Genomic DNA, 27,515 nt, shown 5'->3' with positions numbered 1-27,515 from the left:
TGAGTTTTAATAACAATCATTGAATACTATGCTTTGTAATTGTCTTTTTTTGGTGAAGCATGATTCACTCACAGGTGAGAATTTGATGAATCCAATGGATAGCAATAGTATAAACAGTGAAGATCTGACAGAAATTGAGAATTCCAACAGAGAGGACCCTGAACAGCCTCAGATTGAGGGTGAGGAGCTGAATAGGATAGCTCCATGGGAAAAGCAAATCACAGTCCGGGGAATAATTGCTAGCTTACTTATTGAAACAATTTACAGTGTCATAGCGATGAAGCTGGGCCTTACAACTAATCTAGTACCTAATCTCAATATATCGGCTGCACTTCCTGCCTTTGTGTTCAGTAGGACTTGGACTAAGCTCCTTTCCAAAGCCAATATTGCTTCAATACCGTTCAGTTGGCAAGAGCCTTGAAATTACCATATGGGTTCCCAACCTCAAAGGCCTTGTAGAAAAGGAAGAATGTGAGAGGAGCCACAACACAGTCTATCCCTGTGGCGATTGCTTGGCTTAGAAGCATTGAACGAGGGGATGTGAAAGTGAGATGGCCGGTCTTGAAATCATGCATTAGACCAGAAGAAATGGAAACAATTGATTTGATCAAGCCACATCCCACAAGTCCTTCAACTACACCGTCAGTTTTTCTGGAAAGGATGCAAGTACAAAGAGAGTCACTTTGACGTGGTTATAAGCCATGTTTATGTCAGCTAATCGTAAGCATTGCAAAATCCAAGTGAGAATACAAGAATATAGGCAATCACCACAAAACCACTTCACTTGGGGGAACATCAAAGGTATCACAATGATGGAAAGAACAATATGTACGCTGCAACCGCCAACCATACCGGAATGCTATCTTTTAAAAACACTTCATTCCGTCTAAATTCGTCATAAGACAGCTGCCTCTGGTTCTCTAAATCTGCAGTGACAAAGAAATATGAAAATGGCTGAGATCATAGACAAATTCACCAAAAAATAGCTCTATGCAAAGAGACACAGGGACTAGAATGATTACATGTATTAGGATTCTTCTTTTGCATGCTTGCATAGATATTAATTGCTGTGAAACAGACTACAAATCGACTTATCCCAGTGGAACAGCTACTGCAGTTCTTATTAATGGATTCCATACTCCTAAAGGAGACGCCATGACCAAGTACAAATCTGTTTTGTTTTTTGTTGATTTCTGGTTTATCTTATTTTGTCCAACAAAGTAAAAATTTATGTATGAAAGGTAAAACTAACTCAACTGCTTTTGCAGGAAGCAGGTTCATGGTTTCATGAAGTACTTCTCATTCAGTTTCCTTTGGGCATTCTTTCAATGGCTATACAGGTGGAGATCAGTGTGGGTTTGTTCAGTTTCCAACTTTTGGATTGAAAGTCTGGAAAGCCTCGTGTCTCTTCATCAAGCATCAACCATGGAGTACTTGTTCATTGTCATTGATTAAACCTCGTGTCTCTTTGTACTTGCATCCTTGGCCAGAAAAACTGACGGTGTAGTTGCAGGACTTGTAGGTGTGGCTTGATCAAATTAATTGTTTCTATTTCTTCTGATTTGATGCATAATTTCAAGACCGGCCATCTCACTTTCACATCCTCTCGTTCAATGCTTCTAAGCCAAGCAATCGCCACAGGGATAGCTGTGTTCTGGCTCCTCTCACATTCTTCCTTTTCTATGAGGCCTTTGAGGTTGGGAACCCAGATGGTAATTACAAGGCTCCATATGCCCTCATTTATAGAAACACGGCCATTCTTAGCAAGCCACTGCACAAGTATAGTTTACGGTATTCTCTTGCCAACTGAACGGTATTGAAGCAATATTAGCTTTGGAAAGGAGCTTAGTCCAAGTCCTAATGAGCACAAAGGCAAGAAGTGCAGCCCACACATTGAGATTAGGTACTAGACCAGTTCTAAGACCCAGCTTCATCGCTATGACACTGTAAATTGTTTCGATCAGTAAGCTAGCTATTATTCCCCGGACTGTGATTTGCTTTTCCCATGGAGCTATCCTGTTCAGTACAATAGTAACAAATCACCTTCCTTATAGGTCCACACAGTACTGTGTACTACACCCCACGCCACCCCACCTTATTACAACAAAGAAACCCTTCACAGCACCCAACACATCCACAACATGGATCATGACATGGGCATGGCAGCACCACCGCCATCCACCATGGTGATGATGAAGCGCCGCCATTTCATGCACACGACATTCTTCTGGGGGACAAAGTCTGAGGTTCTGTTCGACTAATGGCCCGGGACAGCCGTGGCATGTACGCGCTCGCTCTGCTCTGTTTTCGTCATGTCCTTCCTGGTGGAGTGGCTGTCCCACGCCCGGTTTATGAAACCCGGTTCCAACAAGCTCAGTGCCGGTTTGGGTAAGACCGTGTTACACCTCCTTAGAGTTGGTTTGGCATACCTCGTTATGCTTGCTCTCATGTCGTTCAACGCCGGTGTCTTCTTCATGGCTGTGTTGGGTCACGCTTTCGGCTTCTTCTTTGGTAGCAGGGCTTTGGCTAAACCACACAACGATAAGAGATATGATGATCTTCCGCCAATGTCTTGTTGATTACTTTTTATTCTTAGTTTTTTTTGGAGTCTTTTATTTCCCTAAGATTAGGTACTAGACCAGTTGTAAGACCCAGCTTCATCACTATGACACTGTAAATTGTTTTGATCAGTACGCTAGTTATTATTCCCCGGACTGTGATTTGCTTTTCCCATGGAGCTATCCTATTCAGCTCCTCACCCTCAATCTGAGGCTGTTCAGGGTCCTCTCTGTTGGAAATTTGGAATTCTCAATTTCTGTCAGATCTTCACTGTTTATACTATTGCTATCCATTGGATTCGTCAAATTCTCACCTGTGAGTGAATCAAGCATCACCAAAAAAAGACAATTACAAAGCATGGTATTCAATGATTGTTATTAAAACTCATTGCTGATGCACTTGATCGTTATGCTTATTAAGTAAAGAGAACAAACATTATAATATTTGTAATTGAGGAAAGGAAATATACTAATGTTTAAATGAAGAATAATTAAAATTCTAATAAGATAACTGGTTCAGATAGACAGATACCAAAGGAACAAAATGGTATTAGAACCTGATCTTAGAACTGAAAAAAACCAGATATTTTACTTCAACGTAACGAGTAACGACTGGTGAGAAATGAGACCCCCAACAGATATATTACCTTTTAATTCTTCTTTCCTCTTCAACTACACCCAAAAATAAATTTGGAATCTTTGAGACAAGGACAAAAACTTTCAATTCTCCACGATCAGGGTCAAAAAGAGATGAAGGACAATAATATTGACCACCTAAAATAACAAAGTGAGACAGAAAAAACCACAATCCAGAGTTTTGCAGCTTTCAAATAAGTGAAACTCATAAATATAAACAGATTATGTTCAATTATTTTTAGTTAGTTAGCTGAAAAAATATAAATCAGATTGAAAAACAGAGGCAAGAACAAAAAATCATAACAATAACTAAGCACGGAACAAATAAGCAGATTAAAAGTCAGCAAGAACAAAAACAATGAAATTAAACAACCCGAGCCAAGAGCAAATAATCCTAACAAAAATCAGCGAGTAACAAATAATCGGATTAAAATCAGAATTAAGACAACAAATTGTGACCAATAAACTGAATTTAAAAACATAATTAAAAAAATCAAAACCCTAAGACTTCAAAAATTTTAAAACAGAATTTAAAAATTAGAATCATAACAACAAACTATGACAAATAAAAACAGTTAAACATTTCTTATTCTAGCAGTGCACAAATTATACACTTATCAACTTTATACATTTATATCTTCATTATCAAATAACAGTCTTCCATTGACAAATTATGAATTGACTACCCACTTTAGAACAAAATCTGTTATTAACAGCAAACTTCAGAGTGCAAATACCTACATTAATGGCTCTTTCTTTAACTCAAGTGATCCGGTGAAAATGCAAAAACAGTACTACATTAAAAGTTAATTACATTTTGATATGAATAGAATTTCCCAAAAGATTAAAATAAACATTATCCTAAATAATACCCAGATTTCAAATACTACATTCTTCACGAAAAATAATGATATGAGATATTCAATTCAGAATTACGTCATCAAATTATCAATAATAGCAGCAGTGAACCCTAAAATCAACAATCAAGAACAAATTAAAAATTAATAATAGCAGTGAACCAAGAAAAAAAAAATTAAAATCAAGTTCAACAATCAATAATCAAGAACAAATCTCAATTTATAACAAGAACAGAGAATGAAAAATAAGAAAGGAAATCAAGAACAAACCTGCGTCGCGGACGACACGGCGGCTGGACTGCGCTGCACGGAGGGCGACACGGGGCTGCTGATACGTGGACGACGACCCGACGGATCGGCGACTGCTGGTGCGTGCTGCTGCTGTGCGTGGAGGAGATGGCGTGCTGCTGGGGAGGGAGTATGTGGAGCCGTGGAGGACGAAGGGAGAGGAAAGGGCTGCGCCTCCGCGATGGTGCTGTCCGGAGGCGGAGAAGAGGGAGGAGTTTCGAGACTGTGATGGGCTGAGGGGAGATGGCGCTATGGGAGGACTTAAAAAGAAGAAAATAATGCGCTACACATCAAAAGGAGGGAACAGAAAAAGTAATGCGCCATTGCACTTTATTGAAACGCTGCTTTACTTTGTCTATTAAGAGTTTGATTTTTTAATAAGATAAACATTAGGTTCAGAGTGACAGGTAGTTTCTCATATGGAAGTCTTTCTATGTAGAATACTGTAGAGATTAGACGTGTTGCTCTCTTCAGTCTTCACCCAGCAATCCAGGTTTATAACATCAGCTTTGTCCTCCTGTGGTTTTATGGTTAGCGTGGAAGCTAGCCAGCTGTTATTATGGGAGCCCGATCAATGGACAAGCCAGACCGGAGGTCGGTGTGGTTCTGGGTTTATTTGAATGTGTTTGCCACTTGTGAATTTTTTACAACAGTCTTTTATAAAAAGAAAATGCTATATGGACATCAAAATCAACTACTAAAATTAGTTATTAATATATTTGTGTATGAATATATGTGTGATTTAATTTATTTTCAATGTATATTTGTATTTTAACATATATTTTATATTAATGGCTGACTTTGGTGGCTGATTTTGGTATACACGTAGTATAACCCTTTTTAAAATGATTGTTATGAACTTACGATACGTTAAAAAAAATAGAAAAATGCTATTTGTATATCAAAATCAGCCACTAAAATTCGTCACTAATGTATTTATGTATAAATTCATGTGTGGTTTAATTTATTTTCAATGCGTATTTATATTCTAACATATATTTTATATTGGTGGCTGATTTTAGTGTACATCTAGCATAAACCTAAAAAATAAATACTGATTACTATGATACGTTAACAAATAAATACGTATTGATTTAAATATTTAATACATATATTGTTTAATGATAAATTAACATGTAGACTATATCATCTGGGAAAATAATTTATTGTGGTAAAAATATATTATATATTCGTTCATATTAATATATCCTTTAAATTAATTATAAAAATGCTCAAATATTCTCTTAAATAAATTTATTAAAAACATTAAAAGATTTTCTAATATTCTAAAAAAGGTATTTTATTATTAATATTAAAAAGACTAAAAAACTTTTTGTCTTAATGTTGTTTAAATATATTTCGAAATACTTGTATTCTACTTTAAAAAAGATTAAAATATTCGCAAAGTTCATTTTAAATAATTAAAATAATTTTTAGCATTTATTTTAAAAATATTAAAATATTCTTTAAACAACATTTTTAAAATTACTAAAATACTACTTAAAAAGAGTAACTACCCTTTTAGTGTGAAATATTGTATAATTATATTATATAGAGTAGTTTTGATATTTTTTTTATAAAAAAAAAAAAAAAAACTAAGGTTGAGCAAAATAAACTTATTAAAAGATTTTAAATAACAAAACAATATTTTAAGGTTAATTTTCAAAATACTATCATTTTAGAATTAATTCATATTATTTTATTGTATAAGAACTTAGAAACTAGAAATTTCATATTAATTTTAAAAATGAAAAAAAAAATTAGTTTATTTTAACACTATAAAAAGTCGTCGCATACTGTCGAATTTAGCAGCAAATAAATCTGACGGTGTAAACCTTGTTGGTAATTGTTTATGGGCAAATTTTTCTATCCGTCGCTAATTACCGACAAATTTAGCGGTAAATATAAACTTGTAATTAGTGAAATTCTGGAGCTTGTTACTGTTGGATTTATCTTCCGATAAATTCGACGGTAATACATTATTTATTGATAATTAAATTAATAATTGCCAACCAATTTAATTGACGGTAAATTTTAATTTTAATTTTTTTAAAAAAATAAAATTTTAATATATAATTTTAAATATTTAAATTCAATAATGTCTAAACTAACAAAATTTAAAATTTTACAATTTACCATTATAATTTTTTATAACTTTTAATTCAAAGTTTATAAACAACTTCCAATATCAAAGGTTATAACTAAAGTTTATTAAAGTTTCAATTTCACTCTACTTTCATATCCAATCTTCTCAAAATACTATATTCTCACTTTTCACCCCAAATTTGAACACCTCATACACATTTTCTACCCCAAACTATTCCGTTAATGATACATAATCAAACTGTATATCATTAATCTAGTTAAACTTTATTTAAGTTTAATTTTTTGAATACTTAAGTAAACAACTGGTGGCAGCGACAATAGATATTGGGGTTAGAGGAGTGTAGGGTTAGAGTTTAACAAATGCCAATAATATCCAAAAATAAAAGAAAGAAAGAAGGAAATAAGACATACTTAAATGAAAGAAAAAGAGTAGCCTCGTAGTTAACAAAAGCAAGCAGCAGCGGTAACGAACGACGGAGATAGCATTTTGCAGGGAGGAAAAAAGCTCCTCCATGGCAAAAACAAACTCCTGAATTTAGAGTCAATTCTACCAGTGAATTTATCATCATACGCATAATCTGCGACCAAAACAACGCGTTTCATTTAATTACCTTACCGTCGGATATTTAACATATTTTCTCCCCTAAATCCGATGGTAAAATGTGTGCTCGCCAAACTTTTTTTCGCGCCATTTGTTACCGTTGGATTTAGGGTTGAAAATATAAATCCAACAGTATATATTTTGTGGATAACAAATTTAATGTTGAACTGTCAGTATATCTAACAGTAATGTCCGATGCTAAATCCAATGGTAATCAACATTTTTTTTTGGTAGTATAAATGATTAAAGAATTTAGATTTTCTAAAGTTTAAATTTTTATTTTAAAGAGTAAAATGTAATCTTTTACTCTTGAATAGTTTATCTCTCATATTTTTTTTTTGTCCACCTATAAAATAAATGGTCATACTTTATCCTTTAAAGTGAAATTCAAAATTTAAAAAATCAAGATCTATTATTAAAGTAACCTATTTAAAACTCTAACAAAAATAATTTTTTATGATTAATTTTAAAATAAAGACTATAATACGTGAGGTTTAAGTATGATTATTTGTATTAGAAAATAAAATCTGAATATAACTTAAAAAATACTAAAATTTTTGTAGAATTTATTTTAAGAGATTAAAATACTTTTTTTAACATTAATTTAAAAAGACAAAAATATTTTCAATTTCAATTTTAAAGTACAAAAGATAGAGTATAATCACGAATTTTAGAAAGATTAAATTATTTTTATAAAATTAATTAAAATGATTTTATTGTATTAAAGAGTAAAAATTAAAAACTCTTGAAATCTTAAAAAAAAAAACTTTCATAATATAAATTTTAATGTCTGAAAAAAAAGGCTAAAATAATAAAATACCGCTATAAATTTTAAGGAAAATACTACTTGTATAATAAAATTCAGCTTAAATGAGTACGGGGAGTTTATGCCATTTGAGCTATTACTCATTGGTGTTCTAAATTACATATTGAATACAGAAAAAATTAAACTCAAATACACATCCAAAATTATAAGAATGCACTCTAAATATTTTATCAATACATTCAAAACTCATGTAAAAAAAACTTATATATGTACATAAGAACATAATGAATAAACACATCCAAAATTAAGTATTGACACATCCAAATTAGGTTAACATTACAACTCTCAAATCAAACATATGAGTGCAAAAAAAATTATAATCACAAATACATTTAAAAAAAAAAGAAAAAAAACACAGACACTTCCAATATTATATATAAATTTAAAAAAATAGACCTTTTTATTAAGCGAAAAAAGAAGGAAAACATATCTTCGTGAATGAACTCAACCAAATTTTGTTAGAATTTTGCAAGCAGAATTACCAGAGACAGAGACAGAAAAATTAATAATTTAAAAATTAAAAAATATATTTTATTTCATGCATTAAAAAAAAGCTAACAAAATATTTAATTATTAAACTTCTTTAAAATATTAATGAGTTATCAATTCGAATTCCATACAATACAATACTCCGTTGCCCATTTTTAATAGCTCATAAATATTTTTTAACCAATTTTTTTAATAAATTTATTTTAATTATACTACAAAAAATATTTTATTCTATGCAAAATAATTTTAAAAAAATGGCTTAAAATATGTTAAGAGTACTATAAAAATTTGTAATGTCCTAATAACTTAGGACATTAAAGAAATACTCTACATAATCAATAATAATTTAGAAATTAAAGAAAATATATTTTTATCATATATTTACCTAAATTACTAAAATATTACAAACTTTTATAGTACTCATAACATCTTTTAAGCCATTTTTTTTAAATTATTTTGTATAGAATAAAATATATTTTTAATTGTTTTGTATGAAATAAAATATTTTTTTAATTTCTAAATTTAAATTGACTATGTAGAGTATTTTATTTAAAATTTGAGTACATGCATGTATTTACCTAAGTTATTAGAACATTACAAATTTTTATAGTACTCCTAATATTTTTTATGCTATTTTTTTTAAATTATTTTGCATAGGATAAAATATTTTTTGTAGTATAATTTAAATAAATTTATTAAAAAAATTGGTTAAAAAATATTCATGAGCTATTAAAAATGGACAAAAGAGTATTGTATGGAATTCGAATCGATAGCTCATTAATATTTTAAAGAAGTCTCGTAATTAAATATTTTGTTAGCTTTTTTTTAATGTATGAAATAAAATATATATTTTTTAATTTTTAAATTATTAATTTTTTTAATAAATTATTAATTTTTTAACAGTATAATTCAAATTATATCATGAATAATTCGAATCAATCAAATTCGAATTACTTAGGATTGCGTGCTAAGGAGTAATTCGAATCACTCTGATTCGAATTACTATTAGTGTGTAATTCGAATTAGATGGAGTTGAATTACATAGGTGTGTCTATATTAATATAATTCGAATCATAAACGTACTTTGGTGGATTCTTAAATCAGAATCTGGTTTTGCAAATTTGTGTAAATTTTTATTCTCCATAAGTGATTTGCCCACCAAATTATGACTTGCTTTATTATTCATTTTCCATATATGTTCGTTTTGGGGAATAAATAATTTTTTTATTTTACTATAAAGTGTGATATGAAATTTCATCATTGATTGTATTGGACCGCAGCTTAGCCCAATTGAATTGAAATCGTGTCATTTATGGTTGTAACGGTAACGCAGTACAATAGTAACAAACTAACAAATCACCTTCCTTATAGGTCCACACAGTACTGTACTACACCCCACCCCACCCCACCCCACCTTATTAGAACAAAGAAACCCTCCACAGTACCCAACACACCCACAACATGGATCATGACATGGGCATGGCAGCACCACCGCCATCCACCATGGTGATGATGAAGCGCCGCCATTTCATGCACATGACATTCTTCTGGGGGACAAAGTCTGAGGTTCTGTTCGACGAATGGCCTGGGGACAGCCGTGGCATGTACGCGCTCGCTCTGCTCTTTGTTTTCGTCATGTCCTTCCTGGTGGAGTGGCTGTCCCACACCCGGTTTATGAAACCCGGTTCCAACAAGCTCAGTGCCGGTTTGGGTCAGACCGTGTTACACCTCCTTAGAGTTGGTTTGGCATACCTCGTTATGCTTGCTCTCATGTCGTTCAACGCCGGTGTCTTCTTGATGGCTGTGTTGGGTCACGCTCTCGGCTTCTTCTTCTTTGGTAGCAGGGCTTTCGCTAAACCACACAACGATAAGAGATATGATGATCTTCCGCCAATGTCTTGTTGATTATTACTTTTTATTCTCTTAGTTTTTTTTTTTGAGTCTTTTATTTCCCTAGTTGAAATAAGTAAATAACTATAATTAGAGCATTTATTATTAGGGTAGGTCTTTGGTGGCCAAAGTTATAGTGGCTAAAAGTGACTAAGTTTTGACTGACTAATAAACACATGACATGTGGAGAGTTTGGTGGAAGTTGTTAGTTAGAGTGATGAGTCTATACAGGACAAAAAAGTAAATAAATTGACCAAAATAATATGTATATCATGTGGGCTTTTTTTGAAGAAAAAAATCTGTTAGTGTTTTTTGAGTAGATAATTTTAAAATTGTAATGGTTGGGCCTTAGTGTGAAAATCTATTATAATATTAGATTAATAAAAGATCATAAACTATTAATAATAAGAGTAATCTAAAAAAAATAAGAACTAAATCATGTAATATTTATGTGAGTTCTTACTATTAATATATTTGTGACATGAATTATATGAGAATATAAATTTATAAAATATTAAAATTTTATAATAAAATATTTTTATTTTGAATAAAAATAACTATTAAATAGTATTGTTGATTTTATCATTATTATTATTATTATTATTATTATTATTATTATTATTATTATTATTATTATTATTATTATTATTATTATTAAAAGAGAAATAATAATTTTACTAATGCTATGGCCTAATATTTTTAGAATCACACTGTATAAATTTAGTTAGACTTTTATAAATTTTTTTATTATAATTATTTGTTATTTTAAAATTTTTAAAATATAAAAAATTTATACTGAAATACCACATTAGAAGGTTATATATAGGTTACTTTTTTCGAAAGCAAAATTTATAGTTTAAATTTATATGTTTGTAGATATACAATTTTATTTGAGTTCCAGTCAAATATAAAATATAAATTTCAGTTTTTATTCATTTTTATTCTATTTTTATCTTTTATTGTAATATGTAGGAGATAGTTGTGGCCTTGGTCATCCAAAAATTTTAAAGAACTATGTCTACATATGAGATATATGTCTAAGAAAATAAAAAATATTATATAATTTAGTAACTTTATATGTATTAATTTTTTATTATATAATAAATTTATATCTTAATTATTTAGCTCTCTAATTTTTTTTACTTAACTAATTTAATATTATACACTCAAATTTTTATACTTATCAAATTAGTTTTTATATATTTATCTCTATATCTATTTTTAAGAAAAATTGTTTGTTCTTTTAATAATAACATATTTAACATTTATATTATTATATAAAATATTAGTAATGACTTACAGAATTATGTTCTAATAATTATATTGTGTATCTTAGATGTTATTTTTTGCAAAAAAAAATACTCAGTTTTTCGTTTAATTTTACATTCTTAAAAAAAATTACCAAACTTTTTTTTATCTTAACTTATTTAATTCTAGCTATCATTTTATTTTGATATTTGTATCTTATATTTGATTTGATTACAGTATTATACCTTTAAGTAATTAATAATTTAAGATATTTTCAAGTAATTTTAATTAATAATTTTTGTAACTAAATAGTAAATACACTATAAATGTTTGGTCCATTATAATTTTATAATATATTATCGATATGTTGTCTCTTTTATGTAATTGTCATATCAAAAATGATATTATAAAAAATAATTTATAAGATTTTTTCTTTATATTTGGATAAAATCAATTCAATAACTATATATTATTCCTAAATTACTTTTATGTAATGAAAAAATCTAAAAAAGAAGTTAAAAAATTTGTCTATACTTACCCTCTATATTAAAAATCCTAGATCCGTCCTTGGTAATCTAATACAAAAATATTTTATACACTATTATGATTAAAATATTTTTTACCATAATTTTACACGAATATCCTAAAAAAACACGAGTGACTCTTTTTGTTTTATATTTTTACGTTTTCTGCTTCTCAATGCCATTTCTTCCTTAATTTTAAAACTTATATCATGGAATTAACAAATAATATGTATAATCATGGATATACAAATTAAAAAATAAAGAATTTTTAGTTAAATAAAAATTAACAAATTAATATCTTAAAAAAACATAAACGTTGATAAAAACTAACAAATTTACTTCACAAATCGTGGTGATTTTGTAGATTTTATATTTGTTTTTTTTAAATTTTATATAAAGACCACGTTTTATATAAATATTAAGAGAAAAAATAAAATTAACAGTGAATTTAGTTTTAAGACAATCTGGTATAATTGATTTTCCACTAGTTTATTTAAGTAAATTATAGAAGGTATGACATTATGAATTCAAAATTTACAGATGCCAGTTTTAATTAGTGGATTCACAAAGTAAAAAAGTAAATCTTATTAATAAAACTATTATGAAGATTTTTAATAAGAACAGTGTTATATGACTAACAAGTATTATCATTTTTTGTAAGCACTTAGTCGCAGAGGCCGAACTAGATGAAATATTAGAGGGGGGCCAAAAATATTTACACAATAAAATAAGACTAAAATAAAAATTTTAAAGGGGCCTAAACTGAAATTTACATATAATTTACATGTAAAAAAATTAAAATTAGGGGGGTCATTGCCCCCTTTCCTCCTACCTGACTCTGTCCCTGCTTAGTCGGTAATAATTTCTACTCATATTTATAGAGATTTTATACACAATATATATACACTTTACACATATGTTTATTAAAGTTTTGCACATACACATGAATCATTACCATTTGTACTCAAAATTTTTAGAGTTTGAACATATAAATTAATAAAATTTATCTGTTAAAAATAATTTAGTATTTATATTCACCAAAATATAAACAAAACTACTAAAAATTACTAATTTTAAAAAATTTATCTTTTAATAATAATAATAATAATAATAATAATAATAATAATAATAATAATAATAATAATAATAATAATAATAATAATAATAATATCAACAGTACTGTTTAATAGTTATTTTTATTCAAAAAAAATATTTTCTTATAAAATTTTAACACTTTATAAATTTATACTCTCATATAATTTATGCCACAAATACATTAATAGTAAAAGTTCACATAAATATTACATAATTTAATTTTTTTTATTACTTTCATTATTAATAGTTCATGATTTTTATTAATCTAACATTATAATAGATTTTCATATTAAAACCCAACCATTAAAGTTTTGGATAGGAATTATCCACTTAAAAAATACTAACAGATTTTTTTTCTTTCAAAACAAAGGCCCACATAATTTTGGTCAGCCTATTTACTCTTTTGCCCTGCTACTCACTAACAATAAGGCCTATCATTCTAACTAACAACTTTCACCCAATTCTCCACATGTCATGTGTTCATTCGTCAGTCAAAATTTAGCCACTCTTAGTCACTATAACCTTGGCCACCAAAGAATTACCCTTATTATTATTAACTTAAGGAACTATTTTTGGGATTTTAATTGTGTGTTGAGTAGATGGTATTGTCACTTTTTAATTTAGATGTAAGAAGAAAAATGGTGCAGAACGTAGATACGAAGTGTATAGATGCTTTACACAAATGTGGTGTCAGGAATAAAAATTAGACCGTTCGATTTTTGAATACACAAATCAGACCTATTTGTATTTAAAAAATTAAAAAAAAGTGGTTTCCACATCCATGTCTAACACCTACATTTTTCACAATAATACACAGCACATACATACTTCTCATATCCAAAAAAATGAGCCATGGGAATTAAGATCCAGATCCAGATCAAATTTCACGTATACTTGGTTACCCATGGTTATATAGTATAGTCTTTTTTTTTTTTTATGTCAAGACCCAAACCGCCAAGCCGGTCCAGATCTAAAGAGAAGCAAGCTCCAATTCCAACCCGACCCGAATTCAAATTACACGGATTTGTCTATGAAGCGCCGCCGTCGTCCCTTTGTTGCCTTCGCCTATAGTATAGTCTTATAGTTGTAATAATGGATAGAAACTCTTATTGTTACGTAATGTCTACGGTTTGGAGGCTAGCGAACCCATCGTCCTAAAAAAAATTCCCTAAAATGTCATTCATATCATGATTCACTGTGCATACAGCATACTGCATGCTCAACTCTAATGGGCTCAACCCACCAAGCGGTTCATTCCCCCTAGCCCAAAATCTACCGTTGTTCTACGATTTTCTCTTTAATAAGTCAAGTATTTTGATGGATTGACAATGGTCCATTAATATTTATTTTATCACTAATTTCTTAACATTATCATTTTTCTCCTTTAATATTTTATCAAATTATGACAACGAAGTTTTTTACCTTTGGGTTTCTTGAAAAGACAGATGATAAAGGGTGAGCTTCATGCAATGCAACACAATAATATATATTCCCATGCTTAATAAAAACCAACTGAATTGAAAAAGGTGGTCACAATTAATTACTTAATATTTGGCCCTTATCTATAAAATTATTTGTTGCATGGTTTTAAGCAAAGATGAAACAAGTAATTTGCATTGCGTAACAAAACTAATTTCTTATTACCGCAACACTGAGTAATACTACTACTACTACTACTATATATATACATAATTTGTCACATAACAAAAAAACGTGTAAACTTAGCATACCCCTTCAAATCTCCCATAAAGCAAATCTAAAACCATAAAAGGGTTCATTTAATTAATTCCTTACATGCTTCTTATGAATTACAATATCCAAAATAATCATGGATCATAATAATAAGAATCATGAGGAAATGCATGATGGCAATAAGCAGCAGCATTTCATGCACATGACATTCTTCTGGGGGACAAAGTCCGAGGTTCTGTTCGCCCAATGGCCTGGAGACAGCCAGTATTGGATGTACGCACTCGCTCTGCTCTTTGTCTTCGTCATGTCCTTCCTTGTCGAGTGGCTCTCCCACACACGCTTCACCAAACCCGGTTCCAGAAACATTGTTGCCGGTCTGGTTCAGACCTTGCTGTACCTCCTTAGAGTTGGTTTGGCCTACCTTGTTATGCTGGCGCTCATGTCTTTTAATGGTGGTGTGTTCTTGGTCGCTGTGCTCGCTCACGCTCTTGGCTTCTTCTTGTTCCGTAGCAGGGCTTTTTCTAAACCGCCAAATCATGATCTTCCTCCAATGTCTTGTTAACTAATCAGGGTCTATGCTGCTCTTTTCTTTTCTTTTTTCTTCATGAAATAATTATTACAAGTTCGATCTTCTTCACATTTTCATCTTGGAATTTTCAAAAATAACAAATGATGGAACATTGTATGTCTTTTTAATTGATAAAAAAACAGGTATTAATACACCAAACATGATAAACACATCAAGCTATACATTATTTGATTTGGTCCTTGATCCTAACACATACTTGGTCTCTAACTAATGATTTACCGATTTTCATTACAAAAAGTATTTCAGCAATGATTTGTTTTATTTCATCCTCGTATTTCCTTCTAAAATAAAATATTTACACAGTATACCCTGCTGGATCTCTCTGCATTGCTTTTTTTAAGGACCATATTCTACAAATTGCTTGAACAAAAGCTTCCAAGAGGTGTTTTTAATTGATTAGTATTTTTAGTAAAAAAGAAAAAAAGTGATTAGTATTTATAGGTGGGCCAATTATTTTGTGACATGTCATCATTTAACTAATGGAATGACTAATAATTTACAAAAATGTTATTTATATACTAAAATTAGTCACTAAAATCAGTCACCAATGTATTTGTGTATAAATACGTATTTGAACATATATTTTATATTGGTGGTTGATTTTGGTAGTTGATTTTGGTGTACACATAACATACCTCAACAATTTAACATATTTTATTTTTAAATGACTAATATGACTAATTTATTTTTTGAGGACCAATTCAAAGAATAAATAATTTTTTGGAGATAAATTTGATTATTAATCTAAATTATAGTTCATAAAAAAAAAAAGAAAGAAACAAATAAAATGATTAGTAGATTGTCTTTATTATAAAATTTATTAAATATATATGACATTACAAAATAACATAATAATAAACAATAATTTTAATTATGGTTAAGAAAAGAAAAAAAAAAGGAGAGACAGATTAGTTAGTGAATTCTCTTTATTATAAAATCTATTAAATATATATGACATTACAAATTAATAGTGTACTGGCTAATGAGTAGCGGCAGCCTCAGATAGTCAGATGTCCCGACTCCAATTATTGAGAGCATATTGCAGAATGATTCAGGTCAAGAACTTCTCCATGACTAGCTACGAGGTGGCCAATAAGGCATCATCTTTCATATGATCGATGATGATGAGTGATGACTATGGTCACTTTTATTTAATCATAAAATGATAACCCTAGCTATGCCATAATAATAGTTAATCATAGATTTAATTATTCTGTTAGTCTCTATAGTTTTACAAAATTTTTAATTAGATTCTTATATTTTTTTTTCTTTTAATTAGGTCCTTACACTAAATTTTTTTTAGTTGGGTCTCTATACAATTAAGCTAATTATTACCAAGAGGGACCTAATTGAAAAAAAAAAATTGGTACAAGTACCCAATTAAAAAAAAAAAGTATAGAGACCTAATTAAAAATTTCGCAAAACTATAGAAACTAACAGAATAATTAAACTGTAATCGTATTTTTACTATTAATTTATATCCGGGTTGCCTTTTAATTATATGATTCACGTACTAAGAAATAATATATGCTCAGAAGTCAGAATCGCATCCTATCCTTCATTGACTTATAACTTTATTGCCCTCCTCAACATGTGCTGCATATTTTTTTGGGCAGGGCTAATGGAATACGGGCTCACAAGCCCACCAAAAATTGTGACTAGTATTTTCGGTGCCTTGTTTTGGGTCTTTCTTTAAGTGGGTTTTAAAAGAATAAATTCACAGAAGGGATATAGTAATGACTGTCTAGAGTATACTACATGCCATACTAAGAAAAAGTATAGGTAGACAATAATATTGTTGAACAATATGAAGTTTATTAGCCATGAATTATATAAAGAGGAGTGTTAGAGGGCCAAAAACTTTTGTAATTTGTAGCCATCAAGTAGCTATTAATAATGATTTTAATGGTGTGAGATTTTATCTAATAATATGAAATTTCTTATTTTTCTTACATGCTGGTCAGAATTTAATAAAGTTACTGACTTTTCTCTAAGATATGCATATAATTAATAAGTTGCTAATAGCAAAGGTACCTAGAGTGGGAGTAAGATAGGATTGCCAAGGAAGGAAAGAAAGTGTGAAACAACAGAAGAGACATATCAAGAGTTGGACTAAGAGATGGCCTTTACTTTATTTCACCATGGATGCAGCTTGAAAGAAAAAGTCAGGGAATCTAAATCCTTTTATTTTGTACCACAAACAGCAAAGAATCCTACTTATTTTCTACGTAAATAGACCCATCCATTACAAAATATTCTACAAATCTTCTTACTACGGGACACAACGCGTGACTTGCATTGCAAATTGTTCTTGTTATGGTAGATTGTTTCTTCTCTTGTCCTATATGGAGTTAGTCAAATAAAAGACAAGTTAGTTTGTCATTTTTGGTTGACGTGCCTTGCATTCTATCATAGACACGCATTTGATTGTAAATACAACCATATTATTACCTATACGCTAAACATTAACCATTAAATCTGCTACCTGCTTGTATATATTTTGAAATATAAAATATTATTGAATGCTTATATATATATATATCAATAACAGATTTAAAGTCTGAATTTTTATATACATATAGCATTTTCGTTGAACATAAAATACATACAAGAGAGAGCAAAGTAATTAAGGCATAACTAGAGCTGAATTATTATTGCAAAGGATTATAAAAGACATCCTTATTATTAATTTTGAATTCTGATCAAGCTAAGGCTTAGTTCTAAGCTATAAGCTAAGAGACTCGTCATGGCTCATATTATACAAGATGTTATTATTGATCCACCCTTAATTCCAAAACAAATTGAGCCATAATTATTGCTAGCTAGCTAGATAGTACTAGTATTGATCATCCTACACTATTCTCCATGTGATGAGATCGGTATAGTAGGGACCCTGGAGTTCATTTTGTTCTTTATTCCTTTTCAAGAAACCGCCAAGATCACCATCATCATTATTATCATTACTATGAACATGCAAAATCTCATAACAGAGAGAAATGGATGCAGAATCATATCAATAGGTCCACTCTTGAGGCAGAATCATATCACCCTGCTGCATATTTGGCTGTGATTTCCGTGATTGCCGCTTCTGCAGTGAGTACATGCCGTCCCTGTTACTCACCAAAACATCTAAAAAGTACAAACACATACAAAATCAAATTACATTGGATATTCTCAGTCATTTAGTATTATTCTCATAATTTAATTGATATGAAAAGTGTTACCATGCAGGGGAGGGAAGCCAGCAGCTGCTTTAGGTCCAGAGGTGACAGCCATTTGTTCAAAGTGATGTTGCAAAGCTTGTACCACTCTAGCTGGTATAAGAATATTGGAGCAACCTTTACCTGACCAAAAATAACATCACAATCCTGTTATTATTATGTCATGCTGTATATAGTACTATAATATCAAAATTTGCTCATACATTCATTATTTTTCCCTCCTTTTTCAATTGATCTTGTTGTTTTACTTTAGCCTAAAGAAATGCCATTATAGAATCAATCATATAACATAATTAGTCATCAATTGGATACTTGCCTATAGAAATTTATGTTTGATATTTTATAAAAGAGTTTTATTATATTATAATAGAGAAATTTGATTATTTGTCTAAGTTTGATTATCCTGTTAACTAAAGAATGTGTAACCCAATATACACAAATATTAATTTATTTGATGATTTATTTTTAGTATGTATATATATATATAATATCCTTTATAGAAAATAATAGGATTAGAGAAGATTATGTAGCTTAAAATTTAAACCATTGTCCAGAATATTAGAATATTATTGGATCAACTACTTCCACGACCGGCTAACAAACTAGCAAGTATCAACATTAGGAAAATATCCCAAACCAAAAACAAAAACAGGAAAATATGGGAAATACAAATACTTAAATGCCTTTAGAATAAAAAACAAAAGTTGTGCTCTAATTTATTCAATCTCCCTTTGGTGTCAATTTGGGTTAAGTGTAAGTTACGAGATGACACAAGCCCATGATATTATTGTGAAAAAATAAAAACTAAAATGTGATAGATGCTAAAAAAAGGGTATAGTAGTACTAAAAAATCTGAGAGTTAGTTAGATGAATATACCAGGTGTGGTCCGTGATGAATGAGTAGTTGCGGGACGTGGCAAGAAAACACCGGTCCCTGAAGAACCACCTCCTCTTGAACCGGAAACAGACCCAAACGTTGATACCTCCGGAGCTGCCCCTGTTTGACGCGTTCTAACTCCGTTACCAATTTCAACTCCGATAACCCCTACCTTCTTCTCTTTTTGCATCATTTTCTTCTTTTCTTCACCAAATCCCAACTGCACCAACCCAACCATTCATATAACTTAATAAATAAATATGTTACCTATATATTTTTCATTAGTAATAGATGTATGTACATGCATCATTTTTTATTGCAATGGAATACAATATAATTACCTGAATAGCTCGAATTTGTTCCTGGATTAATCCAGCATGATGAGTGGGATGGTGGTAGAGTTTGATGGTGTTGTCGGGAATTGAGAGAACGTCGTAGGTTGTTGTTTCGAAGGAAGAAGAATCATGGCTGATCCCACCAGAGGAGGCTGTAGGGCTCTCCAAAGAAGATGATGAACCCATTAAGTCCCACATCTGCTGCTGCTGCAACATAATAATAATATTCAGCATTCATGAAAAGGAAGAAATTAACAAGAGCTAGTAGTAGAGAGTAGAAGAATACCGAATCGAGAATCCAAGAGTCAATGGGGTGTGCCATGTTAGGCAGAGGAATTGGGACTCGTTTGGGTATTTGTAGAGATGAATGGAAGTAGTGATGATCACGTGATGAGAGAGTAAGAGGTTGTTCATTGCCCTTCCCCTGCTTTTCAGGAAGGAACCGGTAAGGTAGCAGTGATGATGATGATGTGTGTAGGTCAACGCCCATCTTTAACTAAAGTAGTTATCATCAATTTCCAATCAGGATTATCATTATACCCTTTTGCTAATGCTTAGTAGCAAGGGTTTTATGGAAAACAGAGTGAGTGTGTGTGTTTTAAGGAAGCAAGTGACTCCGTTTTATGGGGCATCAAATATTACTACCGAGACTTAGCTTAGAGATTTGCTTTCTTGGTAATGCTATATATATCTCACACATTATCCCACAAACTAGACAAAGGGACACCAACGTTAATGCCCAACAATTTGTTTCTTTTTTTTTATTATTTGTTTTATAATTGCCTCTCAATAACAAATATAATAACATAAGCGAAAAAAATAATTTATGCCTAGGTGATTAATTAAATTAAACGGAATCTAACTAACATCAAATATATAAAATTTGAGGTCCATAGCCATACAATTATACGTAGAGAAAAGGCTAGATGACTATACAAAATTATTATTTTTAGTTATCAGTTATTAATATTTAAAGAGTGAATATTCCACCCGATTTTTGACAATTACCTCGAAAGGACTACGAGGCTCTAAAAAAAAAATATCCAATTTGGTCTCTGATTTTTTTTTTGGGACTGATTAGCCCTTGTACAAAAAAAAACAATATTGATTGGCGCAGGGGCTAATTAATCCATAAAAATAAAGTTCAGGAGCCGAGTTGGTTTTTTTTTATTAAGGGTCTCGTTGTTTTTTCGAGATAATTATTGCGGACTTAGGAACCATTTAGGATTTTTTTTCATTAAAAGTAGATTAAGTAATAACAAAAAATAATAAATTCTTATATTTTTGATATTTTTATTGTCGCACATTCAAATTCAAATAAGAGATCTATAATGGCGAAAGGGTTGGTCCATGAGGGAGTGTTATGAAGGGTTTTGATGGAGTTCAAGGGTCAGCTTTGTTAGTTGGACCGTACATTTAACCAGCTGTGCATCTCACCTGCCATTTGTTGGATGAAGTTGTAACCACACCATGCGAGAATCCCTCTAACACACAATATCCATATAATATTAATGAATCACATATATGAAATATGAATCCATGCCAAAGGCCATGTAGGTTATTAAATATTTATTTAACTTATTTCTCCTTGCTTGCAAAGATCTTATTATAAGGTAGTTCTTAGGATTTTAAAATTTTACTTAAGTTTTAATGCAATGATTTCCTCTTGCATAATTCAGATGCATGTTTTTGCCACGAATTATGGTTGGTTTAGTTTGGAAGCAAAACACAATAGATGTGCAATAGAGACTGAATCATGCATGTAATGCTGGAAAAGCATGAAATCTAACCGTTCACATTTCATGAAAAGAACTTGTTTGAATGGCGAAATCACGAGTCCACACGCAATCGCGTGGGTCACACTCACTGCACTAGTGAGACATATTCATATGATCTTGTTTGAACACAATTACATTTTGCATTTTGTCGGGTCCTACCATTAGCGTTTACAACCTGAGCCTTATTAAAGCTTATGATTAGATTAGGTTAGATTTATCTACCCTTTGCCACAAATGTATCGAATAAAACAAGACCGTACCACGCGAAGTTATGTGACTGTAATATCAAATATGTTAAGGATACACTAAAATCAATTACTAAAATTATTTATTAGTATAAAATATATATTTAAATATAAATATATATAAAAAATAAATTAAATTATATAGGGTAAAACACTAAAATAAGTCAAGAGGAAGAAATTTTTACGCAAATTCGTCAAACTAAAATCTAGTTCATAAATCAATCAATGCATGTTTATATGTAGTTTGAATTAACTAGATTCGAACTTGATCTACACATAATTCGAATTATGTTGCTTCGAATTATACACAAAACTCACACACACTAATTCGAATCAACCTGATTCGAATTACACACATACAATAATTTGAATCATGTTGATTCGAATTACACCCTCATTTATTAAAAAATTAATAATTTATTAAAAAATTTATTTAAAAAGTTAATAATTTAAAATTAAAAAATATATATTTTATTTCATATATTAAAAAAACTAACAAAATATTTAATTACGAGACTTCTTTAAAATATTAATGAGTCCATACAATACTCTTTTGTCTATTTTTAATAGTTCATAGAAATTTTTTAATAAAATTTTTAAAAATTATATGGTGAGATATTACATGATTACGCATGGGAAGTTCAATCACTCTGATTCGAATTATATGGTGAGCAATTCGAATTCTATACGATACTCTTCTGCCCATTTTTGATAGCTCATGAATATTTTTTAATAAATTTATTTTAACTATACCACAAAAAAATATTTTATTCTATGCAAAATAATTTAAAAAATTGATTAAAAAATGTTAGGAGTACTATAAAAATTTGTAATGTTCTAATGACTTAGGTAAATACATGCATGTACACAAATTTTAAATAAAATACTCTACATAGTCAATAATAAATTAGAAATTAAAGAAAATATTTTATTCCATCCAAAACAATTAAAAAATATATTTTATTCTATACAAAATAATTTAAAAAATGGCTTAAAAAATGTTATGAGTATTATAAAAGTTTGTAATATTCTAGTGATTTAGGTAAATACATGATAAAAATATATTTTCTTTAATTTCTAAATTATTATCGACTATGTAGGGTATTTCTTTAATGTCCTAAGTCATTACAATTTTTTATAGTACTCCTAACATTTTTTAAGCCATTTTTCAAATTATTTTGCATAGAATAAAATATTTTTTGTTGTATGATTAAAATAAATTTATTAAAAAATATTCATGCGCTATCAAGAATGGGCAGGAGAATATTGTATAGAATTCGAATTGCTCACCATATAATTCGAATAAGAGTGATTGAACTTTCCATGCTTAATTCGAATCATGCAATATCTCACCATATAATTTTAAAAAATTTATTAAAAAATATTCATGAGCTATTAAAAATGGACAAAAGAGTATTGTATGAAATTTGAATTGATAGCTCATTAATATTTTAAAGAAGTCTCGTAATTAAATATTTTGTTAGCTTTTTTTAATACATGAAATAAAATATATATTTTTTAATTTTAAATTATTATTTTTTAATAAATTTTTTAATAAATTATTAATTTTTTTAATAAATGAGGGTGTAATTCGAATCAACGTGATTCGAATTATTGTATGTGTTAGTGTGTGTGAGTTTTGTGTATAATTCAAAGCAACATTATTCGAATTATGTGTAGATAAAGTTTGAATTTAGTTAATTCGAATTACATATAAACATGCATTGGTTGATTCATAAAATAATTTTTAGGGATTTGTGTAATTTTTTATTTCTCTTGACTTAATATAATAATTTGTCCTTATATATATTTATACATAAATATATTGATAATTAATTTTAATGACTAATTTTAGTATATAAATAATATTTTTGACTAAGCTTATATTTATCCTGGTTTCTCTTCCGTGAACACATAACAAAATTTAATGAATGTGAAAATAGCACTTAGATTTCGCTTTTGCAGTGATTGAATCAAAATTTCTTGTGTGCCTCTGAGAATGAATGAATGCTTTTATTTTGTTATTTATTTTATTAATACTTTTAAGAATAATAATAAAAAACAAATAATTAATTGAAATAAAATATTGACTTATTTTCCTAGTAACTAAGTTTCTTGTGATTGAATAGTGTGATAAAACAAAACAAAACCGCTGAAGAAAATGCCAACAGATAGAGAGCAGGTAGTTGTTCAGTTTTGACGCGTATATCTTAATCACCATTATCAGATCATTGATTCATGAGTTCCCGCTGCTGCTATAAACTTCCACAACTGGTTTAGAGTTAAATATGATTACCAACAATTGTATCATAAACCAATTTTGTATATTTATATTTTTCCATCACATTAACTCATGCAGAGAAATAGAGATATTATTGAATTATTTAACACCACAAAACAAATTCAAACTAGGGATAATTTTGACTAACGTTGTCACTTGCCAATTAAAATTCACAAATGTAAATTTCCCAACAAATTTGTCGGTCAGAAAAAGCTTGACATTGAAAAGGAAAAAAGAAAAGGTAGGTACCAAAATTTATAATATGAGGACACGTATGCATGTTAAAGTTAAAATATCTAAAACAACAAAGATTACGCACTTAGCATAGTTGATTTTGAGGAACAAGAAGAGCATACACAAATTGAGATTGAAGCAGAAAGATAGATATGTCGAGTGGTAGATCAATTGGGGTGGCCTTGGACTTCTCTCATGGAAGCAAACTTGCTCTGAAATGGGCTATTGAGAATCTCATCCGAAACGAAGACACCCTTTATGTGATCCACATCAAGCCCCCTCAATCTAGTGAATCTAGGAATCTTCTGTGGTCTACAACTGGTTCTCGTAAGTTCCTTGATACTTGATAATACATCTCATGTTTTATTTGGAATGGATTCTGATTATGGTGTCTGAATTTGGGGCTTGAAGCTCTGATCCCTTTGGTGGAGTTTCGTGAGCAGGAGGTCATGAACAACTATGAGGTCCAAACTGATCCTGAGGTCTTGGACATGCTTGACACTGCTACTAGGCAGAAACAGGTTCTTTAATCTCTCGGATTAGCTAGGTTTTTGTTCTATAGTTTGATTTGGTTGTTCAAGGTTAGTGTTATTACTTTGTAGGTGACGGTGGTAGCAAAGATATACTGGGGTGATCCAAGAGATAAAGTTTGTGAAGCTGTTGAGGACTTGAAGCTTGACTCTTTGGTAATGGGTAGCAGAGGCTTGGGTGCCATTCAGAGGTACTAACTTTACTATTTATTGAAAACCTTCATGCTTAACACTGTTTTGTTTTCAATAAGAACAAGTTAATGATAAACATGTTGATTGCAGGGTATTGCTGGGGAGTGTTACAAATTATGTAACTACAAATGCAACTTGTCCTGTAACAATTGTCAAAGACTCTGCCCCTTCTACCGCTTGATCATGCTGTTGTCCTCTGCTGATAGTGGTTTTAGTTTCTGTAAATAAATAAGCTTTGTGCTGAACTGCACATACATGATTCAGTGTGTCTTGTTGGAACCAGAATTTTGTTGCTAGAATGATGTGCAATGTCTTTAGTTTATTATTATAAAGTGACTACTATTCACATGAATTTGTTTAGCATCTAAAGTTCTCAATTATCTCCTTATTAAAGTTATTATAACTTTTTGGTTTTAGGACATTCTCTTGTCTTGTTTATACATCAATGCTTGTCAATGAATCCATCCAAAAAGAGAACTGAATTTTTCTCTTCCTCAAGCAACCCTACATATTACTACTTACTACTTACTACACTCTCTTTCAATAGGCTTCATATTAACCCCGTGTATCCAATGCTTTTTCAATTGTCTCAGCTCATAAGCTATTCCTTTTACTTAACTCCATTGTCTTGTCTTTTTCATGAGCTACTAACAAACTGAATTCTGATAATGCGAACCTTTAGCACTCACTATCCACGCTGACCCTGGGTTCATCATATATACAATACAGTAACTTTTTTGTTGATAACATTTTTCCATTCCTTTGACTCATAGTCATAGATAATTCAATGTTACAAGCTTGTGACGATGATGGCTTTCTTTACACATTTCATATGGAATTACGTTTAGGGATGCTTATGACAAAAGTGGGATTACCAACTTTATATTGCAGAAGATCAGTAAGAACATCACATCACAGAGAATAGCATGCGAATTTATCATAGTTGTATAATCTTAACGGCCCTGCAAACAACAAGTCGTTGTAGTATAGTGGTGAGTATTCCCGCCTGTCACCCGGGTGACCCGGGTTCGATCCCCGGCAACGGCGAATTGATATTTACTTTTTGCTGCTTACCGATTTGGCTAATGAAACAAGCCAACATGGGTTCTAAACTTAAGCTTCCACGCCACCCTCCTTTACATACACACACAATGGTTGCTTGCAAGTAACGAAAGATCCCACAAACATTAATTACATTACCTACTTACATGGTGCATTTTACAAAAGCATCAAGCTTAGTATCATGTTTTTTAGTTCTTCTCTTTGTTCCTCCAACGCAGCGGCGCAGGAAATGTCAGCTTCCACGACCAGCATTCACATTATGGCCTTAGATGGCATCGTGAACGTGAATTCCCTCTTCACCTTAGCGCTTTTCGTTGGCCTCACAATCACCAGCCCTGACACTGCCTTTGTTGGTGGTAGTGGCGGCATAGACACCGCCTGCGCTGCCGGGACCTCGGTGGCAGAAGGCCTCATATCAAGCCACGTGCACTCCTTCAGCTGCTTCCTCTTCTCCAGCCTCATAGCGCTGGCCCTCAAAAACATCATCAACATAAGAAAAACCGTTGAAGATGGGGATAACATTGATGCTTTTGGTGGTGGTAGTAATAGCAAGGTGGTGCACTTTGCAGCTAGCTTCATCGGGGAGGTTAACGCGGTGTCATTGAGGGTGGGGACACTTGTTTCGGCTTTTGGGTCGGTATTTGGGTGCGGGTTCTTGGTGATGGCTCTGGTGGATTTGGTGCAGATCAAGTTGGGGACTTTTGGTTGTGGAAGTAGCCGTTACAGTATTGCTGCTGTGGCACCTTTGCTTGTTCTTGTTCCCACTGCGCTTCTCATCTATGTTTCTCTCGTGCTCTATGCCTTCACTCGTTAGTTAAGCTTATTATTTATTGAAGGAACATTGTTTTGAATTTTGAATAATAATGTTTAATGAGTCAAACAAAGGCTGAAAGAAGAGACCTGCTAATGGTATAGCACTCAAATTTAATAAACTATGGTTTTTTTTTTTTTGAATATTATAATGTGCAATTACTTACTCCTATGGTGTTTCAACATGTGAAATTTATGCAAATCTTGCTGACCACTGAGTCTCCTAGAGAGGTTATTCCTCTGTTCTCATCTCCACCTTTCCCAGAAGTCACATTCACAGATTCACCACTTCTAACAAATTCATCTTTCCTTATCCAATTAGCAACTTATGTTTTCCACCTCTCCGAACCAGCACCTGCTTATCACCCTTAACATGTTTTAAGTTGAGACCAGTTTGGAATATAGATTGGAGACATGGCAGTGCCAGTCAACAAGATTTTTCATCAAACTCCATTATTCCTGCCTTCAAGATGTTCTCTAAAAGCTAAATTATCAATTGATAGTATAAAGGTAGTGAAAAAAAATAAAATAAAAGAAGAGGGAGATGGATT

The 27,515-nt window shown here is 30.8% G+C and overlaps 5 protein-coding genes and 2 long non-coding RNA genes across 8 annotated transcripts; 4 read left to right on the top strand and 3 right to left on the bottom strand.

Moving 5' to 3' along the window:
* Window positions 1-1,676, bottom strand: LOC112736716 (uncharacterized). Its single transcript, XR_003168821.3, has 3 exons — window positions 1,023-1,676; window positions 769-926; window positions 1-651 (listed from the first exon to the last, which is right to left on the bottom strand). It is a non-coding gene; the product is annotated as an uncharacterized lncRNA (long non-coding RNA).
* Window positions 1,677-2,854: 1,178 nt separating this feature from the next.
* On the bottom strand, window positions 2,855-4,924 carry LOC112736717 (uncharacterized). Its single transcript, XR_011870167.1, has 2 exons — window positions 4,322-4,924; window positions 2,855-3,332 (listed from the first exon to the last, which is right to left on the bottom strand). It is a non-coding gene; the product is annotated as an uncharacterized lncRNA (long non-coding RNA).
* A 4,898-nt stretch (window positions 4,925-9,822) lies between these two features.
* On the top strand, window positions 9,823-10,266 carry LOC112736714 (copper transporter 1). Its single transcript, XM_025786281.3, has one exon. It carries the CDS (start codon window positions 9,823-9,825, stop codon window positions 10,264-10,266), a length of 444 nt encoding a protein of 147 aa, XP_025642066.1.
* A 4,589-nt stretch (window positions 10,267-14,855) lies between these two features.
* Window positions 14,856-15,447, top strand: LOC112736715 (copper transporter 1). Its single transcript, XM_025786282.3, has one exon. It carries the CDS (start codon window positions 14,947-14,949, stop codon window positions 15,370-15,372), a length of 426 nt encoding a protein of 141 aa, XP_025642067.1. The 5' UTR covers window positions 14,856-14,946; the 3' UTR covers window positions 15,373-15,447.
* Window positions 15,448-18,025: 2,578 nt separating this feature from the next.
* Window positions 18,026-20,490, bottom strand: LOC112736713 (uncharacterized). Of its 2 annotated transcripts, none has more exons than XM_025786279.3 (5): window positions 20,119-20,490; window positions 19,839-20,039; window positions 19,498-19,717; window positions 18,624-18,743; window positions 18,026-18,528 (listed from the first exon to the last, which is right to left on the bottom strand). In XM_025786279.3, the coding sequence occupies exons 1-5, from the start codon at window positions 20,320-20,322 to the stop codon at window positions 18,413-18,415; spliced, it is 861 nt and encodes a 286-aa protein (XP_025642064.1). In that variant the 5' UTR covers window positions 20,323-20,490; the 3' UTR covers window positions 18,026-18,412. The 2 variants fall into 2 exon arrangements, with proteins under 2 accessions (XP_025642064.1, XP_025642065.1); XM_025786280.3 differs by having other exon boundaries at window positions 19,839-20,036.
* Window positions 20,491-23,987: 3,497 nt separating this feature from the next.
* On the top strand, window positions 23,988-25,444 carry LOC112736712 (universal stress protein PHOS32). Its single transcript, XM_025786278.3, has 4 exons — window positions 23,988-24,697; window positions 24,782-24,891; window positions 24,973-25,091; window positions 25,183-25,444. Exons 1-4 carry the CDS (start codon window positions 24,523-24,525, stop codon window positions 25,271-25,273), a joined length of 495 nt encoding a protein of 164 aa, XP_025642063.1. The 5' UTR covers window positions 23,988-24,522; the 3' UTR covers window positions 25,274-25,444.
* Window positions 25,445-26,182: 738 nt separating this feature from the next.
* Window positions 26,183-27,104, top strand: LOC112736710 (uncharacterized). Its single transcript, XM_025786277.3, has one exon. It carries the CDS (start codon window positions 26,336-26,338, stop codon window positions 26,966-26,968), a length of 633 nt encoding a protein of 210 aa, XP_025642062.1. The 5' UTR covers window positions 26,183-26,335; the 3' UTR covers window positions 26,969-27,104.
* Window positions 27,105-27,515: the final 411 nt, after the last annotated feature.

Source organism: Arachis hypogaea, chromosome 13 (genome assembly GCF_003086295.3).
Source record: "Arachis hypogaea cultivar Tifrunner chromosome 13, arahy.Tifrunner.gnm2.J5K5, whole genome shotgun sequence".
In the NCBI taxonomy this organism is placed as follows: domain Eukaryota; kingdom Viridiplantae; phylum Streptophyta; class Magnoliopsida; order Fabales; family Fabaceae; genus Arachis; species Arachis hypogaea.
This window is presented reverse-complemented; position numbering and strand designations above follow the sequence as displayed.

Bases quoted from the DNA above. Each gene is read 5' to 3' on its own strand.
- LOC112736710 (XM_025786277.3), top strand. From the start codon at position 26,336: ATGTTTTTTAGTTCTTCTCTTTGTTCCTCCAACGCAGCGGCGCAGGAA.
- LOC112736714 (XM_025786281.3), top strand. From the start codon at position 9,823: ATGGATCATGACATGGGCATGGCAGCACCACCGCCATCCACCATGGTG.
- LOC112736712 (XM_025786278.3), top strand. From the start codon at position 24,523: ATGTCGAGTGGTAGATCAATTGGGGTGGCCTTGGACTTCTCTCATGGA. The intron at 24,698-24,781 runs GTAAGTTCCTTG...TGGGGCTTGAAG, and splicing joins GTGGTCTACAACTGGTTCTC to CTCTGATCCCTTTGGTGGAG. The intron at 25,092-25,182 runs GTACTAACTTTA...TGTTGATTGCAG, and splicing joins GGCTTGGGTGCCATTCAGAG to GGTATTGCTGGGGAGTGTTA.
- LOC112736715 (XM_025786282.3), top strand. From the start codon at position 14,947: ATGGATCATAATAATAAGAATCATGAGGAAATGCATGATGGCAATAAG.
- LOC112736713 (XM_025786279.3), bottom strand. From the start codon at position 20,322: ATGGGCGTTGACCTACACACATCATCATCATCACTGCTACCTTACCGG. The intron at 19,718-19,838 runs GTAATTATATTG...GGGTTGGTGCAG, and splicing joins AACAAATTCGAGCTATTCAG to TTGGGATTTGGTGAAGAAAA. The intron at 18,529-18,623 runs GTAACACTTTTC...TGTACTTTTTAG, and splicing joins TGGCTTCCCTCCCCTGCATG to ATGTTTTGGTGAGTAACAGG.